The following is a 21170-nucleotide window of genomic DNA, read 5'->3' on the forward strand; positions in this document are numbered from 1 at the left end:
GTGTATTGACAAATCCTGGGGCACTCTGTGTGCCTGTCATACTGGATATAAGCTCGCTTCCGATGGAGCACTCTGTGAAGGTGTGTGTGCCCCCCCCCCAACAAAATACTCAGCTTCAATTTTATTACAGGCTGATGTATTTTGGAGCAAGGGTTATCTCACAAAACAGATGAAGCTGTCTGATAGGATTATTTGCAGTATCATTCTAGATTTGCTCTATTGGTAAACTAAAATGACTTAAGTCAAGTTTTTAAAAGAAGCTTCCTTACTCCCTGCTGCTTCTTTTTTTTCTCCTCACCAGATTTGGACGAATGTGTCCCACCTTTCTCTGTTTGTATGCACTACTGCACTAATGCCATCGGGTCCTTCTATTGCCACTGCAGAGAGGGCTTTGAACTTAATGGAACCTCCACATGTCTAGCCACAGGTAAAGAGACCTCTTTCCTTTATCTAAATCTAACATGTACTAATGAACTTAGTTGATAAGATGAGCCAGGAACATCAGCAAAAGACTACTGAAGAAGAACGAAGAAGATTTTTGCCACTGATCAACATTACAAATCTAAATAAAAGTTCAATAACAAGTGTCATTGGCTGAATTGTACAGTCTACTTCAGTTTCACTTTCTCAAAAGATCGAACCCAGCAACATTTACACTGAAAGTCCCTTTGTACAAAAATTATTGATATGTTAATAGGCTACTTTTGTGTGGTTGATCTAAGAAGTTCAATAAGATCAAAGAAGGAATTTGTTTGAAGCCTTACTTCAAAATGTTAGAATCTGAACATTGATTTTTACAGTTAAATAAAATGCATGGATTATTTTCTTTAGTTCTGCTTGTTTTAGTGTTTGTTGTGTTAGTGGTAGAAGTAGTTAGTGATGGGTGTTGAGCAAACTGGAAGTAGGTTTATTCCAACTCAAATATTTACACTAACTGGACTATTCTCTGAAAATCTATGTCTCCAGGTAATGCCACCAGACTGCTGACTGTGCAGAGGAGGTCAATAGGACTGTTGAATGTAAAGACTCAAGAGTTTGAAATGATCCAGACTCCAGTGTTTGACCCAGTGGCCTTAACGTTTGACATTGCCCGAGGCTGGTACTTCTGGGCTGACAGCCATGGCAGCATTTACAAAAATGATGGCCTGCACAGCAGGACAATCTATACTGGTGGGTTGGATGTCTGTCTAGCTAGTGGGTTTTATTGTGATACACCTGGCTGTGAAATATAATTGTGACAAGTTTCCTAGAAGGTTAGAGAACCAACCCCTGTATAAAATGGCATTTCTAGTCACAGGTAAATCCCTGGACCAGGTTAAAATCTTAGTGGGAGAGTTGTACAAACGCCTTATCAACACAGCCTAATGCACATTAATGCGGCACCTGGCTCCAGTGGAGCAACTCTGCAACCAGAGGGGCAACTGTAGTTGCACTGAGTAACTTCCAGGTGTGAATGTGTTTAACTGTTTGAATTTGATAGGGATTTTTCTATAAAGGAGATGTTGCATGAAGTGACTCGAGGAAAAGATCTTGAAATTTGAGAAGGAAAAAAGACTAAGATTAAAGAAAAGTCAGTAAAACACTTAAACAGAATATTGTTTGTAACCACAGTGCAGTTTGTGCCCACTGACAAAGTCTGCTTTTTCCCATATTTTCACGCCAGGTCTAATCTTAGTCTTGATGTATTTTAAAATTACATTTTTAAATGTACATTTTTGTTTTAGTATTTACTATTATTTTGATTTAGGACATGCATTGTTAAAATGTTACGTTTAATATTTTGATCTGTTTCATCAAATCTAGCATTTTACCATGTAAAAAAGTCACAGATAAAAGTTTTGGGTGTTTTTTTTAAACAGGGGAGCCTGGAGTCAGCGGTCTAGCTTGTGATTGGCTAAATGGAAACCTATACTGGAGCAACCAGAGGACAGAGTCTATCTACATGCAGGCCGGAGACGAGAACAGTTACACGACTCTGCTAAGCAAAAACATTGGCCCATCAGATTTAGTGCTTATCCCTGTGGAGAGGTATGATTGGTTTACATTGGTTGTCACATGAGATTAAGATTTAATCTAGGTGACTGTATATTGTAAAGGTGACCAAAGGTCACTTTTTGGCAGCAGTTTTAGCATTTAAAATTAAATGTATCTCTTTTAATGTTAAATAATCTCATTTAAACTCATCTCTCAGCCTGATGTTCTGGATCAATGCTGGTCCAGGTGACAGGGTGACAATAGAGAAGTCATGGATGGATGGGAAAGAGAGGAGCTCCTTGATGGCTCTCACTGCTCAGTCTGCCCATGGGCTCACTGCTGATGTTGCTGCCAGAAGGTTGTACTGGATCAGTGACTTTAAGAAAGTGAGTTAAGGAAAAGTAAAAACAAATCAGAGTTTAAACATGGAGTAATTGGAATGTCTTTTTATTGTATTTTATTAACAAATAAACAATGAAGTTTTGCTGTATGGGGGGGGGGGGGGTTGAATTAATCAAATTCACAAGTTTTGGGGCCTGTGTGGTGTTTTTCATACTCTAATTTATTATTTTACTCAGTCTATAGAGATGGTGAAGATGGATGGGACTGGCCGTTACTCCTTCACAGGATTGTTCAACAGTTTGCCAGCTATCAGCCTGGCTGCTTTTGAGAGTTTGTTGTACTGGGTTGATGACAAAGGACTATGGCAGGTTCCACAGAACCAACCAAATCAGAAGAAATTTCTCTGGAAAGCTAAACTGCCACTATTAAACATCTACCATGAGCTCCAGCAGCCTAAAGGTACTTAATAGAACAAAAAATTAAAGATTTGCAGTATTCTTGTTAATTATTACTCCTTAAGTTTGAGATTATTTTGTCCAGATATATTTCAGGAGTTTAAAAGATGTATAAAACCAGATACATTTAACCTGCTTTAAAAGGAAGTTTGTAACACAAGTGCAGAAGATCTATTTGAATTTATTTATTGTGCATGTGCATAGGGAGATGTGGAAGAGTACTGTTTTGAGCAGTTTTTTGAATATTGGGAGTGAGTTTGCTGAACGTGCAGAGTTTGGTAGCTCGTTCCACCATCGTGGGATTATTGCGCTGAAGAGTTTTGCTTGGTGTCTTCTGTGTGGTGCTGGGACCACCAGACGTCGTTTGTTGACAGACCGCAGTGGACAGAAAGGATTGTAGACCTGAATGAGTGAGTTGAGGTAAGCATGATGCAAATCTTTGAATCTGATGCGAGCAGGTACAGGAAGCCAGTGTAGAGATCTGAAGAGTGGTGTGACATGAGTCCTTTTTGGCTGATTAAAATTGAGGCATGCTTCTGCATTTTGGATCATTTGCAAGAGTTTGATTTTGCATACCAGTAACCCCATTAACAGTGCGTTGCAGTAATCAAGACGAGATACGACCAGCACCTGTACAATGAGTTGGGTTGTAGATTCCGTGAAGTAGGGTCTGAACTTCCTGATGTTATAGAGGGCATATCTGCACGCCCTAAAGACTGAGGAGATGTGGTCCTTAAAGCTCAGTTGGTTGTCCATGATGACCCTCAGATTTCTGACCTACTTAGTAGGGACAATCACTGTAGATCCAATATTGTGTTGCGTCGAAGGTCTGGCTGGGAAGATAAGGACTTTCGATCTTGGAGAAGTCGAGCTAAAGATTTGTCTCTCATCCAGGCAGAGATGTCTGTGAAACCTCTTTCATAGTCATCAGCTGAGCTTTATGGAATCGTGGATGCAAAGTAATTTTATATTGCGGCCTGCTGGCTTAATGGAATGGGTAGAACATCAGGCTTGGATGCAGAAGTCTCCAGGATCAAATCCCAGCCAATCCACTAGGTGGTATTGAGTGATGCACTAAGCATTAGCTCCCCAGGTACTCCCTGTTGCTGCCTGCTGCTCCTCTCAGCGAATGAGCTAAATGCAGCAAATTGATTACTCGTAACATGTAAATGTGCTCAATGACTCAGTTTTATTTTATTCTACTCCATATTGTCAGGTTCGTCTGCATGTCTAAAGACTCCATGTCAACTCTGCCATCTAACTAAAGGCAATGCTCTTGGATTCACCTGCACTTGTCCAGACACCAAAGTACTTTTGCTTGATGGCACATGTGAATGTAAGTTTACTTTAACTCTGAGTTATAAATGTCAGTCATGCAATGCATATTACTGCATGTCCTGTTCCACTGAGACAGGTCAAATACCATGAATTCGTTGGGCTTTAACCCTGGCTGTAAAATGTTGTCCGAGTTTATTTCCTTCTGCGTGAATTACTTGTCGTGAATTTGTGTTACCTGTAGCCTCACCCCTCAGCAAGGTGCATCTTTAAAATGTGATTGTTTTTGTTCTACAGATCCAAGATTTATATATGCTACCATTTCCAACATCAACCTGTTGGAATTCAGAAGCAAAGAGTCAATGGAAACTCAGCTGTTTACCACTAATGATGGCATTCTGTCTTTTGATCTGGACTGGTACAGAGATTGGCTGTACTGGGCCAACCAAACTGGCCACATCCAACGCACCAGTCTAACAGAGGTCAAGACTGAAGTGGTCCCAACACTTCTGCCAGGTTTGTGCTTTAAGGTTCTCTGGTCCTCTATCTTTATCTCTCGCCAATATTCATAGCGTTCATGAGTCAGATTTACTTCCTTGTATGAAAGGACAAATTGATTTGGTAATCAATGGAAAATGTAAGTATTTAAGTAACAATGGCATGTTTTACTGGTTCTAGCCTCTCAAATGTAAAGACTCAGCTTTGCACTTTTCTCACTGTAAATTTAATATATTGTATGTTCACATTGTGTGTTACACAAATTGCAATGGTGCTTTTTGCTGCTGTCCAATTTTAAACAGTCAATCAGTTGAAATGGATAAACAATATTATATAAATTTTCTTTTTAGTTTGTGTGATAAAAGTAGACCAGAGGACTGGGAACCTTTTTTGGGTATCATGTGATCTACACAACATTGCCACCAATGCAGCTGTCAGTAGATACTCGCAGCAGCTGTACCAAACAAAGGAGGAAATACGAGACTTTACTTTGGACTGGCTGAGGGGAGGGATCCTCTGGCTGGAGGAAGACCGAATTCTCACCATGAGTATGATGGGAGGCAAACCCAGGGAGCTGCTACAGTTAGCAGGTGGACTCAGTGGGGGCATAGCATTTGACCTCAGGGCCAATAGTCTGCTGTGGAACTCAAAAAGGGCAGGTCAGTGGCTTCAGAGTGGTCAGTGATAAATTTGTTTCTTGTGCTCGATTAGATTAACAGCAGGGCTGTGACAAAGTTGCATAGAATTAAATTGGCCTGTTGTATATTTGTGGGTATAATGAACTAGAATCTAATGTTTAAAAAAACATTGATCAATTTTTTTTTTTTTGTCAAAATGCTAAATTAGCAGCTGATGGTGCATTCATAGTATTGTAATACACAGATTTAGATTCATGTTAACAATTTACCATCCGTTTCAGGGCTTATAGATAATTTTTTGCGTCACTCTGGGGACTGCATAGTCCATCATGAAGGCTCTGGATTGGGTTATGTTTGATAATATAAAATGCTAAATTTCAGAGTTTATAGATCCTTTGAGAGTAAATTCTATCTTTGCAGTCAATCCCTCCACTGTATGAAGCTTGAATGGTTTCTGTCTTGTACTTTTTATAGGTCTGACTACGATGAGTTTGCTTCAAGATACAAGCCATCAAGCGGGAAAAAGATGGAACATTTCAGGGTCAGTCATAGCTGCCTTTGAGCCCTTCCTGTTGTCCCTTTCTGATGGTGTCATGACACTTTGGGATCGGCGTGATGGGAGCCCCATCCAAGACATTACTGTGAGAGCTCATGTGTTCAGTGTCATCGCTGCACTGAGGGATATTGATACAGGTTAGACCAACTTGCTCTGTTGAAGCAAACTGATTTTATTTAAATACATGTTAGGTTTATCATTTGGTATTGCAATTGTTTAGTTGGAATGCATTAATTTACTTTTACCCTGGATTTTCCTTATAGACTTGTAGTCTTTTTATTTTTTCACAGGTGGTCATTGCAGCTCATGTTAACTGCGGAGTTCATTATCATATTTATTTATTTTAAATCCACATACAGCTGGTTTGTTGCAACTACTACTTATAGCCATTTTTTGGTCAATTAAAACAGTTAAAAATCTAATTTATAGAATCCAATACTCCAGTCTGCAAAGAACCATCTGTGGTCTGTCGACACTCATCAGTCTGCCTCCCACCAGTCCAGTTGTGTGATGGTAAGAAAGACTGCCCTGATGGAGATGACGAAGAGCTTTGTGTTACAACCTGTCAGTCTAAAGGTAAAGCATCAATGTCAATGTGTTAGATATTTGCTGTATTAAACAATTCATCTATTAAATCTCCATTGTCTTGATAATATCCTATTTTTTTGCTGTCAATTTTAGAGGATTTCCAGTGCAAGGATCTCAGAAACTGTATCTCCAGGAATCTTGTTTGTGATGGCCGTGCTCATTGCCCCGATGGCTCAGATGAGCTTGACTGTCCAACCATAGCTTCCCCTGCTACGCGAGCAAACATCCTGAAGTGTCGCCAGGGTTTAAAGCGATGTGCAGATGGCACAGAGTGTGTTTTATATAGTCATGTGTGTGATGGAGAGAGAGACTGTAAGGATGGATCAGATGAACTCGGATGTGGTGAGAAACATTGTCGTAACAATTGAAACTTTACACTTTTTATTCTTGCTAGTGGTTGAATAAAACCTATTTAGATGATTGAATTGGGCATTTTTTAGTTTGTTTAAGCCTATTTGGCTATTTTTCTTTAAGATGACGCAGAACGGACGGTATCAAGGCCTAATACTGCTACAACAAACAAAAAGTCTCCTGCTCCACCACTACCAACCTGCAGTAGCCCATCTGTGCTCTGTCCTTCTGTTCACCTCTGCATTTCTCCGAGCCAGTTTTGCAACGGTCTTAATGACTGTCCTGATGGCTTTGATGAAAACAACTGTGAGGAAAGATGTCCCTCAAATGGTAAGCCACATATCTGAAGCTTGTCTTAACTGCAAATGTTGTGCTTGCATACGTTCCTTTAGAAATGAATCGTGCACAACAGATCATTTAACTGATGTATTTTCTGTACTTTAAAAAGTGTACTAAATATGGAAAGCTTTTTTTTTCCTAGACTATTTTCAATGCAAAGACCATAAGAGCTGCATCACCCGAACTTTAGTTTGTGATGGCCGTGCTCATTGCCACGATGGCTCGGACGAAATTAACTGTCCGAGTGTAGCTGATTCTGCAGCTCAGATGAATTCCCTAAAATGTCTTATGGGCTCCAGACCTTGCCGTGACGGTACAGGATGTGTTCTCTTAAGTCGCATTTGTAATGGAGAGAGGGACTGTGGGGATGGATCAGATGAAGAAGGATGTAGTGAGTTACCATGCAAAACTTCTAATTTCAAATGTAATGCATATAAAGGTTCCTTGTAGATTAGTTCTCTTTTGCTCCTTTTTATTCCAAATTAACTTAAAGTAGAAATATAGAAAATAAATGCCAACTAACTCTTGTGTAATATTTCTAGGTGGTATGAACATTGCCACTACCATGTTGGCAGACAATGAGTCCCCTGCACCCATCAAACCTTTTACTCAGCCTCCCACCAAACCAGAATGCACCAGTCCTTCAGTTCAGTGTTCAGGTTCTTCCTTGTGCATCCATCCAACACAGCTATGTGATGGAAAAGAAGACTGTCCTGACGGTTCTGATGAGAACTGTGTAACATGCCCTTATGAGAGTGAGTTGCCAGGTTATAGGCCAATTGAGACTATTCTTTTCTTATGTCAAACACACTGCAAACGTGTCCTGTTGTATTTTTGTTGTTGTTGCTTTTACACTGTGCTTTATATAATTGTCTTCTTCCACAGCCCACTTTCTTTGCAAAGATCGTAGGAGTTGTATCCCAAAGGGTCTGGTTTGTGACGGTCGTCTTCATTGCCATGACGGATCAGATGAGGATAAATGTGAAAGCCCACCTCCTTCTGCATCTCATGCTAAGGTCTTGACATGCACTATGGGTTCAAGGCCATGTAATGACGGCAGAGACTGTGTTTCATACAGCCATGTATGTGATGGAGAGCATGACTGTATAGATGGATCTGATGAACAGGGATGCCCAGAAAACTGCAGACAAGGTTGTTTTACTTCTAGGAACTTGAATCTTATTTAAATCTGATTTACCATTTCAACCTATAAAAAAGTACTTGTTTTAGCTAAAAACATTATTCAAACTGTTTTATAGAGATATTGACATTTGCACGAGTACTTCAAGACTTTGCTCTTTCGAGGTTTGATTCAAATGGTCACGTTTATTTGTACTTTATCCCAGGTGAGTTTCAGTGCTCCCATGGGAAGATGTGCATCCCTGAGGCTCAGGTGTGTGATGGGAAGCCACAGTGTCGGGACCGTTCTGATGAACTTGACTGCTGGGATAAAACAAAGAGCTGCGAGTATCGTTGTCCTGACAGCAAGCGATGCATCCCAAAGAAACTCCTGTGTGACGGGGAGAGAGACTGCCTGGATGGCACAGATGAGTTGGACTGTGGTAACTTCAGTTATCTTTGTTAAAAAACATTCTGTTACTTTACTGTCGTGTTACTGTTGTCACCATGGCAAAGATTGATTTGAAATTTGACACTTAATATTACCAGATGTCACTTGCATACAACAATATTAGAAGCCCCAGAGGCAGTGACTGAAAACACAGTATGTCAGTTAGTTAGATTCTGTTGGGACGAAAGACAATAATAACATTATTAAAATGTGAATGTGCAGCTGGCAGTAGCAGTATGATTCTTTCCACTTAAAAAAAAAAACAGATCAAACCCCTTGAAACACTTGCGCAGTTAGGCACAACACTGCCAAGCTTGTGGAGATGCACAAAGATGTGTGTGCTGCAGTTGCAGAGGATGGCTGTAACCCTTCAGTGGCTGAACAACTAAAACTGGATTTTAATTGCCAACAGCAAGTTACAACAAGCAACAAAAAACTAAGATGCTTGTGGCTGGATATATGATGGTTAAAGTGTTGCCCATTTCCATCTGTCTTTTAGACCCTAACCCTTCAGAAAAGTAACTTAAGACGTAATGCAAGAAGTTACTTTTTGATATGTAATGTTGTTTTTGCGTAATAAGCCCAACACTGATTGTATTGCTTTAAAATTAGCTGAGACTCTGTATAACTTTTCCAATAACGTTTCCAACAGCTGTAACTATATTTAAAATTTTTCTAGACCCCTTTCCTGCTACAACAGAGCAACCTCTGCTCACGTCCACTTGCATCACTCCTTCAGTTCTCTGCCCAGGGTCATCACTGTGCATCTCTCAAAGTCAGCTGTGTGATGGGCAGACAGACTGTCCTGATGGATTTGATGAGAAGACCTGTGTTATCCAATGTAACAACCCAGGTACTGCAAGCCTGTTGCAACAATGCAGAAGGTGTAGATAGTGGGGAAAATCAGTGAAACTTGATGTAATCGTCACGTAGCACTTGTGCACCAGTGTATATACACTTTAAATTGACTCCTTTCTCTCTGAATATCAGACTTCTTGTGCAATGACCAGAGACGGTGCATTCCCAGGATGGAAGTATGCGATGGTCGTGCCCACTGTGTTGACGGCTCAGATGAGGAGGATTGTCAGTCAGCAGATCCCGCTGCACTCTGTAAGCAGTTGAAAAGTACAGTACAAAAATACAATTTCAAAGCCGTTAATGCATTATAAGAACATTTTTATTTGGCAGGGCCCATTTAAGCTACTAACACAGATTAATTTACATAATAAACAATACTATCTACGGTGACAATGATTTACTTCTGCCCTGCCCAAATGGTCAGGTGCCAAAATATAAGCGGTCTTCATAATAAACTGAATGCATAATTTTCTCTTTAAGCCTCTACTGTGCTTAGTGCTACATCAGCGCCTGTTAGATGCCGCATAGGTTCTAAGCCATGTAAAGACGGCCTGGAGTGTGTTATGTACAGCCATGTGTGTGATGGAGAGGAGGACTGCAATGATGGATCAGATGAAGAGGGATGTGCTCTTCACTGCAAAGCAGGTTTGTTTTGGAGCTCAGATTTTAACAAAGTGTAACAACATTCATTCCACAATCAAGAAAGAGGCAGTCGGTAAAAGATTTTATTTGAAAAAGTAGTGTTGCGTCAATATTTTTCTGAGAAGATTTGTGATTTTAATTTTTTTTAAATATATTTTTCTCTTTACTCTCCCAGGTGAGTTCCAGTGCTCTCATGGGAACCGATGCATCCCACCAGAGCAGGTGTGTGACGGGCAGTATGACTGCCAGGACCTGTCTGATGAAATGGACTGTTCAAAGCTGATTGAAGGCTGCCATCGACGCTGTGATAACAATACTCGCTGTATACCAGACACCTTCTTGTGTGATGGCGAGAGAGACTGTGCTGATGGCTCAGACGAGGAAAAGTGTGGTAAATGACTTTGTAACATTCGTACAAGACAACTTGAATGAAGAGATGCAAATCGTGCCTTTAATCATCAGATTTCTGTCTCCAAACATCTGTTTTTACCCTCTCCAGGGTTGGTTGCCTGTGCGATTAACCAGTATCGCTGCACTAGTGGTCAGTGTGTGTCTGAAGCTCTGAGATGTGATGGATACGCTGACTGCAGTGACCGCTCTGATGAGGTAGACTGCACAAGACCCCCGCGCTGCCTAGCACAACTGCAATGCCCTCACAGCCATGAGTGCCTGCAGAAAGAGTGGTTGTGTGATGGTGAGAACGACTGCAAAGATGGGTCAGACGAAAAGGTAAAGGACGTGTTGTGTGTCTTTTAATTTATTTTTGTTTTGGGAAACGGTGGTTGAAATTAATTTGTTTTCAGAATTGTGTGACACCACCAGCAAAGTGCAGGGAATACCAGTGGCAGTGTGGAGACAGCAGTCAGTGCATCCCTCTCTCCTGGAGGTGTGATGGGAAGGAGGATTGTCACAATGGCATGGACGAGGACAAATGTGAGCGTATTCTTTCTCGGATATTCAAGGTCAGGCTGGGTATTCCAGCCACTTTCAGAGTGACTTTAATCGTGTCTTAATTGCAAAACTGCTTTCTCCTTTCATACAATGTCATGCCTCAAAACATTCTTTCAGATATACAGTATATTCAAGTTAATTTACTCTTTGGTGCAAGTATCAAGCATAAAACCATGGAACTTAGCTTAATCTATTTCTAACATTTAAGCCAATGATAAATATCAGCTATGTCTGCATTTTAAACTTTGCTGATTGTCAGTAGAGAAGATTGACAAATGTTAGCTTTTTCAGTTTTTAAGCACTTTGCTTAGAAACTGAATGCTAAGTAAATGTATAGGTCTATATGAGAGTTCATCTTTAATCGTAGTAACCCTGATAATAGTTGTCAGCTAGATTACTATGGATGGAAAAACCCGGTAAAATCAGTTTTAAAGGTTCAGCAGGGATCTGTCATGTCTTACTGTGTAAAATCATGTCTGCATTGTGTACTTTGTGGTGCAACAACCACAGAATGTTTAATTTAATAATTTGCAATGCAATAAAATTAACTTACTCAATGTAGTGAATCCCTAAAGAATGCTTTTCCTTTCACAGGCCGCCAGAGAAAATGCCCCCCTCACCTCTACCAGTGTGGCAGTGGTGAGTGTGTGGACCCCCACCTGGTGTGTAATGGCTTCACCAACTGTGCTGATAGTTCGGATGAGGGTGTGGGATGTGCACAACGTAACTGTTCCAGCCCATCAGCTCCTCATTGTGATCACCAATGTGTCAGCACCCCAAATGGACCGGTCAGTACACAACAGATGCCCCTCTGGCTATTTTTCTGCCTTAAGGCACTGGGTTGTTCCAAATTAGACCTAAGTATAATCAGGAAATGGAAAGTAAGCTAATTGTGATATACCCCCCCACACACAGATCCGTTTGTCCAAGTGTCACCCACAAAATATTTGAACTCGTTTTGAACAGGCAGTGAAAATAACCCTATTTTCACTTTTGCAGAGGTGCTACTGTACTGCAGGTTTTAAACTACAGTCAAGTACTTTGTCGTGTGTGGACGCTGACGAGTGCAATACAGTGCCACATGCTGTATGTAAACACACCTGCCTCAACACGCGTGGCTCCTACGTCTGCCATTGCCACCCTGGCTTCTACCTGGAGCCTGACAACAAAAGCTGCAGGGCGAAAGGTAGCTGTGCACGCAAAGATCTGTTTGTAGAATGAACATTTGATTGGAATTTAAGGGCCACAGTGGTGTTTAGTGTTGTTTACCTTTTAACTGCATTGAATAAACATTGTCAGGTTTCCAACAGGCCTCTGAAGTCGTCACTAAACGGAAACCTCTTTAGTGCAATATGTAGGTTAATGTATTACTTGTTCACACTGTTTAGTGTCTGATTCTTAAGTGGTCAGCATGTCGAGTTTGCAGATGCTTTTTCCCTGTTTGGAGCGGTTATCATAACTAGTAATATTTCCATTTATAGATGAGCCTTTGCTTCTGGCATCAGTGCAGTCAGAGCTATTGCTTGTGGGAGTCCATAACAACACCTTGCATCTACTTTCCTCTGTCAGTCGGCCAGTCTTCTCACTGGATTACCACTGGGCTCAGCACAGAGTTTACTGGCTGAGTCCTGATTATCAGAGCATCCGCTGGGCTGACATGAAAAATTCAAATAACAAAGGAACACTTATTAAAGGTATGCCAATCTCAAACTCTGCAGTTCTAATACCTCTTTTGTAAATGGATAATAAGAAAATAGCCATTTACATGCTTTTAAAACTGCTGCATAAGATTGATGTGATCTAGTTCCAAAGTCCTGCTGTGACATGCACACTTACTGCTCTTTCTCCAATGACAAGTTAAAATACCTATTGTGAAAACAGTTCATAAAAAGCAATGTACCTACCTACCTACATACATAATTCATGGAATTTACCTACATTTCCAGTCTTCAAATGAAATCTTGTTTACAGGGGTAAAGTCAGATTTCATCGCAGTAGATTGGGTCGGTAAGAACCTGTACTGGGTGGACGGACTTGTGGGCCAGATTTTAGCTGTGAAGCTCAGTGATACCACAGTGAGATCCCAGGACTACACTGTGGTCCTAGGGGAAGATCTGGAGCAGCCAAGCTCATTGGTCCTACTGCCCCACAAAGGGTAAGGTGTTCAGCCTAGTGTGAAAGAACTGGAAAGAGTGCATTTAAATAACTTTACTCTAGATATCCAGCCGGCATCTCCTTATTGTTTAATCAACATTTCAGGTTGATGCTGTGGTCTGAGATTGGCAGCAGCCCTCAGATTGAGCGGTCTGGGATGGATGGTTCTAAAAGAAAGGTGGTGTTGAGTCGAGGTTTGAGCTGGCCTGTCAGTTTGGCCTATGATCTCTTGGACAACAGGGTCTACTGGGCTGATGAGAAACTGCGCTGCATTGGCTCAGCCTCTCTGGAAGGAGACAATGTCAAGGTACAAATGTCATATTGTGTTTATATACTGTCAGTTTTTATCTGTGGTGCACTGCAGTCTCTCCAAATATTCATGTTCACAGTAAATTATGTGAAATTTGAGAAGTGCTTTCAGCTTGTGCCCAGCAGTCACCTATTATATGGCTATGTCCTTCTGTCACTAGATCCTTCAGTTAGCTGAAACCCCAAGCCCTTTCTCTGTGGCGGTGTTCAATGACAGAGTGTTTTGGTCTGACACAAAGAGAAGAACCATCCGCTCTGCAGACAAAACCACTGGAAAAGATCAGAAAGTTCTTCTAAAGAGACCAGGACAGCCTTTTGGACTTAAAGTGAGATTTTAACTAAAGCTGTGGTTATCACTCCTAAAAACGTGTTTTTTTTTTGTTTTTTTTTCAAAACTGCATATCGTTGTTGGCCATACCTGTGTAGATCAGTTGCAATTTTGTGTCACTGCTATGAACCTTCATATGCATGTATCTTGTTTCCCTAGCTGATGCACCCCCTCTCCCAGCCAGCTTTATCCAGTCCCTGTGACCAGTTACGCTGCTCCCATCTTTGCCTCTTGGCCCCAGCTGTGAGGAGCAGGTCGGGAGCACTAGGTTCGACAGGAGCTCCAGTCGCCGTTTGTCGATGCCCGAAGGGGCTGCTACTTTCCAAAGACAAGATCACCTGCTCTGTACCAATGGAATCAACTTTCCTCCTGCTCCTGTCTCGTACCACAGTTTATCAGGTGAATTGTCGTACACTGTTCAAAGATTCTCCCCAAAAATTGAGACGTGAACACTTTAGCTCCCCTTTTACTGCAGTATTGTTTCAACCTGTAACCCCTTTTCTTATCCTACTATTTGTAGATTTATTTGCAATCCTTGCATCGAGAAGGCGTTGCTTTGAAAAAAATGCCAAACAGCAGAGTTTTGGCCCTTCCTGGAGTAACTGTGGCCTCTGGACTAGATGTGTCAATCAGGGAACTTTCTATGTATGTGGCTGATGCAGTACAAGGATCTGTGGATGTGCTGAAACTGAGCAGCTCCAGGTCAAGACAAGGACTGACACCTGTTGGACAAATCCTACAGCTAAAGGTAGGTATAATTAGAATTTAAAAGAAAATGGTAACTTAAAGACTGGAAAGATTTAAGATCATAGCTTTTGTTATAATTCTGGAAACCCAACTTGCCCCAGAAGGGGGATTCAGTCACAGCTCTGGCAGTTGACTGGGTGACCTCAAACCTCTACTGGAGCAGCACTCAGAGAGCTGATCTTCATGTGACATCATGGCGTGAAGGCTACACTACCTCACTGCTGCAGGGTTCGCTGAAGGTGAAGTGTTCTCAGGCGCACTACTCACATTTGCATATTTCTACTCATCCATCGTCTTAGTTTTGACCTCACTGATATTGGTGTCAATTAAGCCCAGTTTTGACAATTACACAGGGTCAGAATCTGTTACCTACAATCTGTTAATGTCCAAATGTATTGCCCGTGATCTAAATTACTTTTTTATTTAAACTGGATTTTATTTTCTTAAGTCATCAACAATAATAGGAAAGTAAAATCAAATGTTTTTTTTTTTTTCCTTAAATAAAGTGAATTTAGAACGGATCTTGTTTCCTTTCAGGGCACAACATCAATTGCACTGCACCCCCCTTCAGGTTTGCTTTGCTACACAGCAATAGTTGTGGGCAGTGGAAAGAGCCAGACAGAGGTGAACTGCGCCTGGATGGATGGCCGTAACAAAGCAGTACTGTGGAGGAAGTCGAGTATTCCAACCTCACTGAGCTTTTCCAACAAGGGAACCATGATCTTCTGGGCTGACACTGGTGAGAAGTTAAATATCTGTTAGACGAACCAACCCATAGCAGGACTTTTTGGTTTTTATGTTGTTTTTTTCTGTTCATCCTTTGCACTGGCTGTTTGTATACATTTGTTCTAGGCGAAGGCGTTATCAGCTCTATTGGAGTGGATGGGTCAGGTTATAAACAGTTCAAAACAGGGCCAGGCCTGCTCATGTCTTTCACACAAACCGAGAACGTCCTCCTCTGGGTCACCCTGGACAAAGGTGAAGATGATTTGATTTTTTTCTTTAAATGCCTTGTATTTATTTTTATTAAGCAGTTATCTTTTATCCTGTGTGGGACTCTGCATATAACTCTCATCCTATAACCTGTGCAGTCCTGCTTTTGGAACAGGATTTCTCACATCAGGCATTGTCCTTGAATTAATTTGTCTTTTTCTCCTCCAGGCAGTAGGTGGTATTTTACACTAATGTAGTAATTAATTATTCAGTCAACCTGCTCTTAGGGAGCTGCAGTGTTTGACATCTTTAAACACCCACTTCTAATGAACAGTACTTTATCTCTCTCCATCATACCTGTCTTTTTTTTTTCCCTCCCTTTTGTCTAATGAGCACCCATGAAATACTCACTACTAGTCTGACCCAGTACTGACGCTGGGTAGGTTGGTAGCCTTGCACATATTTCATAGTAGGTTAAGAATTTTAATTTTAATAACAAATTTCTGTTTCCATCCTTACAGATGTAACAAAAATGTGGTTTAGTGATGGTTTTCAGCCTAAACAACTGTGGTTTGAGACAAAGACCAGCATCGTGGAAATCAGAGCCTACAGCAATGACAGTCAGTCTGGTAAGAGTGTCAGTATGTGTGTTTCTTGAAGCTATGCATGGGGGGGGGCGGGGGCTTTAGAAGTAACAATGCAGGAAGTCTAAAACAAATTCTCAAAAAGAACAATGTATGAAACACGAAGGGGAATGAAGAATTGGCAGAAGATCAGTAATGGATTTCATTGTTCTAAATTATTAAGCTAATATACAACCCCAATCCAAAAAAGCTGGGACAATGTAAAACCTAAATAAAAACGGTAAAATGCTGCTTGATGATTTGCAAATGTCATGTTAACCCATATTTAATTCAAAGTAAAACATAAACAACATATCAATGTCAATACTGAGACATTTTACCCTTCCCTGATGGAGATTTTAATGTGTTTTTTTTTTTTTATTTGTTTTTTTTTTAAGTATCAACAACTGAAATTGGCTTTGGCGGTTCCCACTGTTTGAGCATTTTCTTCCTTATGGCCCCAGAATAAAAATGTATGTGTTACAAGCACATGGACTAAAACTTGCACATTGGAAATGTTTTAACTATTACAATTCTATACATTTTACAAAGCGATACAACACATAACTGTCCTTTTCCGCCAAACCCGTTGTAACAAATGGAGTCTGCTTGGTCGGTAGTAAGGCCACAACCAGCTACAGATGATAAAAGATGGACAATGTGTGTTCAGGAAAAAAATCTGCTATGGGGCAGATTGACAGATAATTTGAAATATGCAGTGCTGACTTTAAATCTATACTCAAATAAACGATCTGTCAAACCTCCCCTGTATCAACAGTAAAACTAAACCGATATGCAGTTTGGTGATCTTCAACTAAAGTGACATGAGTGAGACTCTTTTGGCCACTAGAGGGCAGGAGAAACACGGCATGATGTAGCCCTCTCAGAACAGTGGCCATACAGAGTCTAAGGGTGAGACAAAGCAAGTGTAACTGATGTAAGGCAAGAGAAATATACAGCTGCATACAATAACTTTGAGAACCAAACATTCAAATGAGAACACTATAAAGCATACATTTTGCCACATCAACTAAAATAGATCCAGTCTGGATTTTGGTACTAGATTGTTTGAGGCTCAACAAAGGTCAATAAAATGGCTTTGGGATAGATCACTGATCAGAATATTATTTGTGCCAGTAGGAAACTTTCTGTTTGTGGCACACTTGAACCTAACCAGGAGGTCCACTCTAGCAACACAAACTGTAGTCTGTTTTATTGTAAATGAGTTTAAAACCTGTAAAGCGTTCAGACAGCTACAGTAAGTTAAGCATTTAGACATGCCAGATTAAAAGCAGGCTATTTGGATGGTAAAATGGTGAAAGTGGCTTGTCAGCATTGAGATTCTCTTTACATAATGTATTAAGTCCTTCCTGTGTTTGTAAATCCTTCCAACAGGTGTGCACATGCTGTCAGCTCAAACTGTAAAACTGAACAACACCAAAATATTTTGTCTTCGGGAATTCACTTCCCCCTGTTGAGCTCAACTCTGCTTTCTGTTTCTAAATGTGGGAAGCAGATAGGTTTATAGGTCACTCGGGGCAGAATGAAAGACTCAGGCTTAGTTTGAGTTGAATAGTTGAATAGATGATGTGATACCTGAAGAGAGAATAGAGCTTGGGAAGCTGAGAGATCAGTTTCTGTGTCGCAGTAGCAGGAAAGTGTTTTCCCATAGACTTTGTTTGGTTCTTTGCTTTATGTGCCAAATATGATCTTGCACATTCTCACAAAGACATCAAGATTATTTTTATTTTAGAATTCTTTTCATTTTACTCCTTTTATGTTAGGAACGAATGGCTGCTCCAACAACAATGGCAGATGTCTCCACCTGTGTCTTCCCTATCCCCGTGGGCAGACCTGTAAATGTGGCCAAGGCTTCTACACTGTCAATGTCACTTCCTGTGCCCCGCTGTCTGCCTGTCCTTCTGGGGAAAAATCCTGCTCTGATGGAAGCAACTGTATCAGTAGCAACAACATCTGTGACGGACATGTGGACTGTCTGGACAAGTCGGATGAACAGAACTGTGAGTCTCCAACCAAAGAAATTTTGTTTTAAAATGTTTTTTGTTCAGTGTTTTTTCAGACATCTTATTGCTGGTAGGCTCAGTTTATAAACTGTGGATTTTTTAAATTGTTTCCAACGGTTTGCAACTGTTCTCAACAGTCAGCAAGTTTTTGTGTATTTCATTTTTAACTATTTCTAAATAGTATTTAACTTTGTCTTTAGCATAGACGCAATATTTGAGCAAGTACTAACTGAACTTTTTAAGTGTGCATCTTCAAGGTGCATAATCCTTTAACTTCAGCTTTTTGTTCAGGTCTAGACACAAACGCTGCCTATTTTGGGACTAAAGATGGTGATGGCCACCAGTTTTTCTCCACCTCACAGCCAAAGGCTAAGAATAACACTGTAAATTCAGTTCTGAAAGACTCTACAACCTGCGATCTCCAACACTGCAACGGTCATGGCAACTGCCTGACAGATCGCAAAGTCACTCGCTGCCAATGTACAGCTGGTTACAAGGGCGAGTTCTGTCAAGAGACAGAAATAAGACAAGACCGCGTGGCTGTGATCCTGGGTGTCTTCTGCCTCCTCGTTGCCTTTAGTGCTGCTGTTTTTATTTTGGCTAAAAGGTACTGACCACCAAGAGTTTTTTGTTTTACTCTGTCAAAAAGGATTCTGATCAATTTATTTTATGCTGCAACAAGGGACAAGCTAAACTTAAAGTCAGTCAGAGATTATTAAAATCTAACCAAATCTTTGGATCACTACAAAATGAATCAAACCTTTGAAATGTTGTTTGAACAGGAGAGCCTGGGTGTTTATTAGAAGCAGATCGACGGAGAAAGAAACTCTGATGGCCAATATGGGGCTGCCATATGAACACTATTCAGAGTCCGAGGTAAAACCTGAGGAAAAGTTTTATTTGCATAAATTATTACTTTTTAGGAATATGAAGCATTAACGACTAACAGCATTACTACCTGTTGTAATGAGACATGTTGCAATATTTGTATATAAATACAACTGATTTGAGTGTAAAATCAAACTACATTTTAAGCCCTTAAATTCACACAAGTCTTTTAGCAGTTTCAGAAAATAATTTTTCAAGCTTTCAAAATGGCTGAAAGACCTTTTTATTATGGCACTATGTTTTACTTCCTCATACTTTAAATGACTGATGATTCACTGTATAATGCAGTAGTAGACAAGTAGCATTGTAGTGCCTCCTAAAACAGCTTGTGTTCATTTTTTATTTATTTTTTTCCTCTCCCAGGAATTGGAGTCCCCAGTTGATGTGAAAAACACCCCACTGTCATTAAATGCTGTAAATCTTCAGTAGATCTCTTGTGGTCAAACAAGAAATTGGACCTTCTTCAACACATAGTGGCTGGTGTTGAATGTATTAGATTTGTACAGTTTTTGTGATGTCAAAATGGCTCAGACATCACAAATAGTGAGAAAAATTGGAATGGAAATGATTTCAACATGGTGATGTAACTTGTTTATTGCTTTATAATAAATGGTATTCATGCTGAACAAGATGTGGGAAGAATCTTACTGAAATGGTCATTAACAGCTGCTGCTCACACACATTGAAGATTTTCCTTCAGTAAACTGGCCACTTTCAGACAACTTAAAAGGCCTTATGCTTGTTGTGGTTTTATGTTTAGATGGGTGATTCTAGAATCTGGGTGTACATTTAAAGCAGAAAGAAAAACGTACTCTGAATGGACTGATAACTTAAGTCATTTTCAGTATTTGGCGATCTTAAGTATTATGTATCAATGCAGCAACTTCTAAACCTGATTCTAACAATGAATTAAAAACTAAGGACAAAGAGCAGTGTTACTAGAGTCTTGGTCTGAAACAAAAACGGCCGCAGGTAACGTACAGATGGATGCTACATCTACAATGATAGATTATATCAGCGTGAATTAGTTCATTAGCATTGAGAATCTGCCCTAATCTATCCTGGATACCTATGGTTCAGAAATTGTCAGATAGTTGCTGCCCTCTGCACCTCTGCTGTGCTTCTCTCCAATTATTTCCACTTTTCTCACTTTCACCCAAATGTGCTTGTCTGCCCTCATTAAATTTAAATGTATAAATCAGGTGCTAAAGACAGCCAATATTGTGTGGGCTAGGAAACATTTAGTCTGTTTTATGTATAACTTCAGCCTAAAATATACATCAAGCATTATTGTTGATGAAAGTTTAATATACAGTAAATGTTTTATTTTGTGTATTCATTAGGGTTTTTTTTATTTTTTTTTTATGGCAAAAAACCCTTTTATCTGTATCTAATCCTCTCTCGCCCACCTCTCTCACAATCTAAGATGGTTCTAAATATTGCACATAATCTAAGGTTAAAGCTTGGGGCAAATCAAACAAACTCATTTTTTAAATAGAGAATCATACAACTTTTCTTTTTCAGCAGAGCCCTTGAACAAAATCAAATCCACATTTCTTTGTTCTTGGACTGATTAAAAACACATTAAACAAGTTGCAGATATGGTGTAGACTGAATTCTTATCATGACTAAGTCCTGTACCATTGTTCCCTTGTCCTATTTGTCTGTCACCTACAGTGTTATTTTAGTGAATACTGTATTTCTTAGTAATAATGCTGTGGTGAGATTTTTGCAGTGTTTTCACAGACATATGTCTCTAAATGCTTAAATGTTGATATACTAAGTGTTAAGTCTGTGTCAGTGTTTGGTTTGTCTGTCTGTCTGTCACACTTGTTTTGTTTTGTCCATATATATGACACAGGGCAGCACAGTGGTGGAGCAGTTAGCGCTGCCCCTCACAGCTAGAAGGTGGTGTGTTAGCATGACCGACCGTGGCCTCTCTGTGGAGTTGGCATCTTCTTCCCGTGCTTCTATGGATTTACTCCCACAGTCCAAACACTTGGATGTTTGGTTAACTGGTGACTCTAAAGGTCTGAATGTGTGTGAGGGGGTGTACTATAATTTGCTGAGGCCTACCACCTGAAAAATGTCTGCGTTCCATGTGTAATATAAGTGTTTGTGTGTGTG

At 40.3% G+C, this 21170-nt stretch overlaps 2 protein-coding genes and 1 long non-coding RNA gene across 3 annotated transcripts; all 3 read left to right on the forward strand.

Moving 5' to 3' along the window:
• Window positions 1–4369: 4369 nt before the first annotated feature.
• On the forward strand, window positions 4370–6694 carry LOC137104042 (uncharacterized). The gene is made up of 5 exons (XM_067484847.1): window positions 4370–4562; window positions 4895–5203; window positions 5657–5875; window positions 6168–6314; window positions 6420–6694. Exons 1-5 carry the CDS (start codon window positions 4409–4411, stop codon window positions 6692–6694), a joined length of 1104 nt encoding a protein of 367 aa, XP_067340948.1. The 5' UTR covers window positions 4370–4408.
• A 474-nt stretch (window positions 6695–7168) lies between these two features.
• LOC137103706 (uncharacterized) lies at window positions 7169–8159 on the forward strand. The gene is made up of 3 exons (XR_010911583.1): window positions 7169–7407; window positions 7559–7771; window positions 7902–8159. It is a non-coding gene; the product is annotated as an uncharacterized lncRNA (long non-coding RNA).
• A 209-nt stretch (window positions 8160–8368) lies between these two features.
• Window positions 8369–19712, forward strand: LOC137103698 (low-density lipoprotein receptor-like). Its single transcript, XM_067484291.1, has 23 exons — window positions 8369–8578; window positions 9266–9439; window positions 9577–9696; window positions 9925–10089; window positions 10262–10477; window positions 10586–10815; window positions 10890–11019; window positions 11632–11825; window positions 12037–12223; window positions 12519–12731; window positions 13009–13192; window positions 13297–13498; window positions 13662–13826; window positions 13988–14227; window positions 14349–14576; window positions 14677–14814; window positions 15113–15314; window positions 15428–15553; window positions 16030–16137; window positions 17916–18152; window positions 18447–18762; window positions 18938–19031; window positions 19407–19712. Exons 1-23 carry the CDS (start codon window positions 8389–8391, stop codon window positions 19470–19472), a joined length of 4125 nt encoding a protein of 1374 aa, XP_067340392.1. The 5' UTR covers window positions 8369–8388; the 3' UTR covers window positions 19473–19712.
• Window positions 19713–21170: the final 1458 nt, after the last annotated feature.

Source organism: Channa argus, chromosome 18 (assembly GCF_033026475.1).
Source record: "Channa argus isolate prfri chromosome 18, Channa argus male v1.0, whole genome shotgun sequence".
NCBI lineage: Eukaryota > Metazoa > Chordata > Actinopteri > Anabantiformes > Channidae > Channa > Channa argus.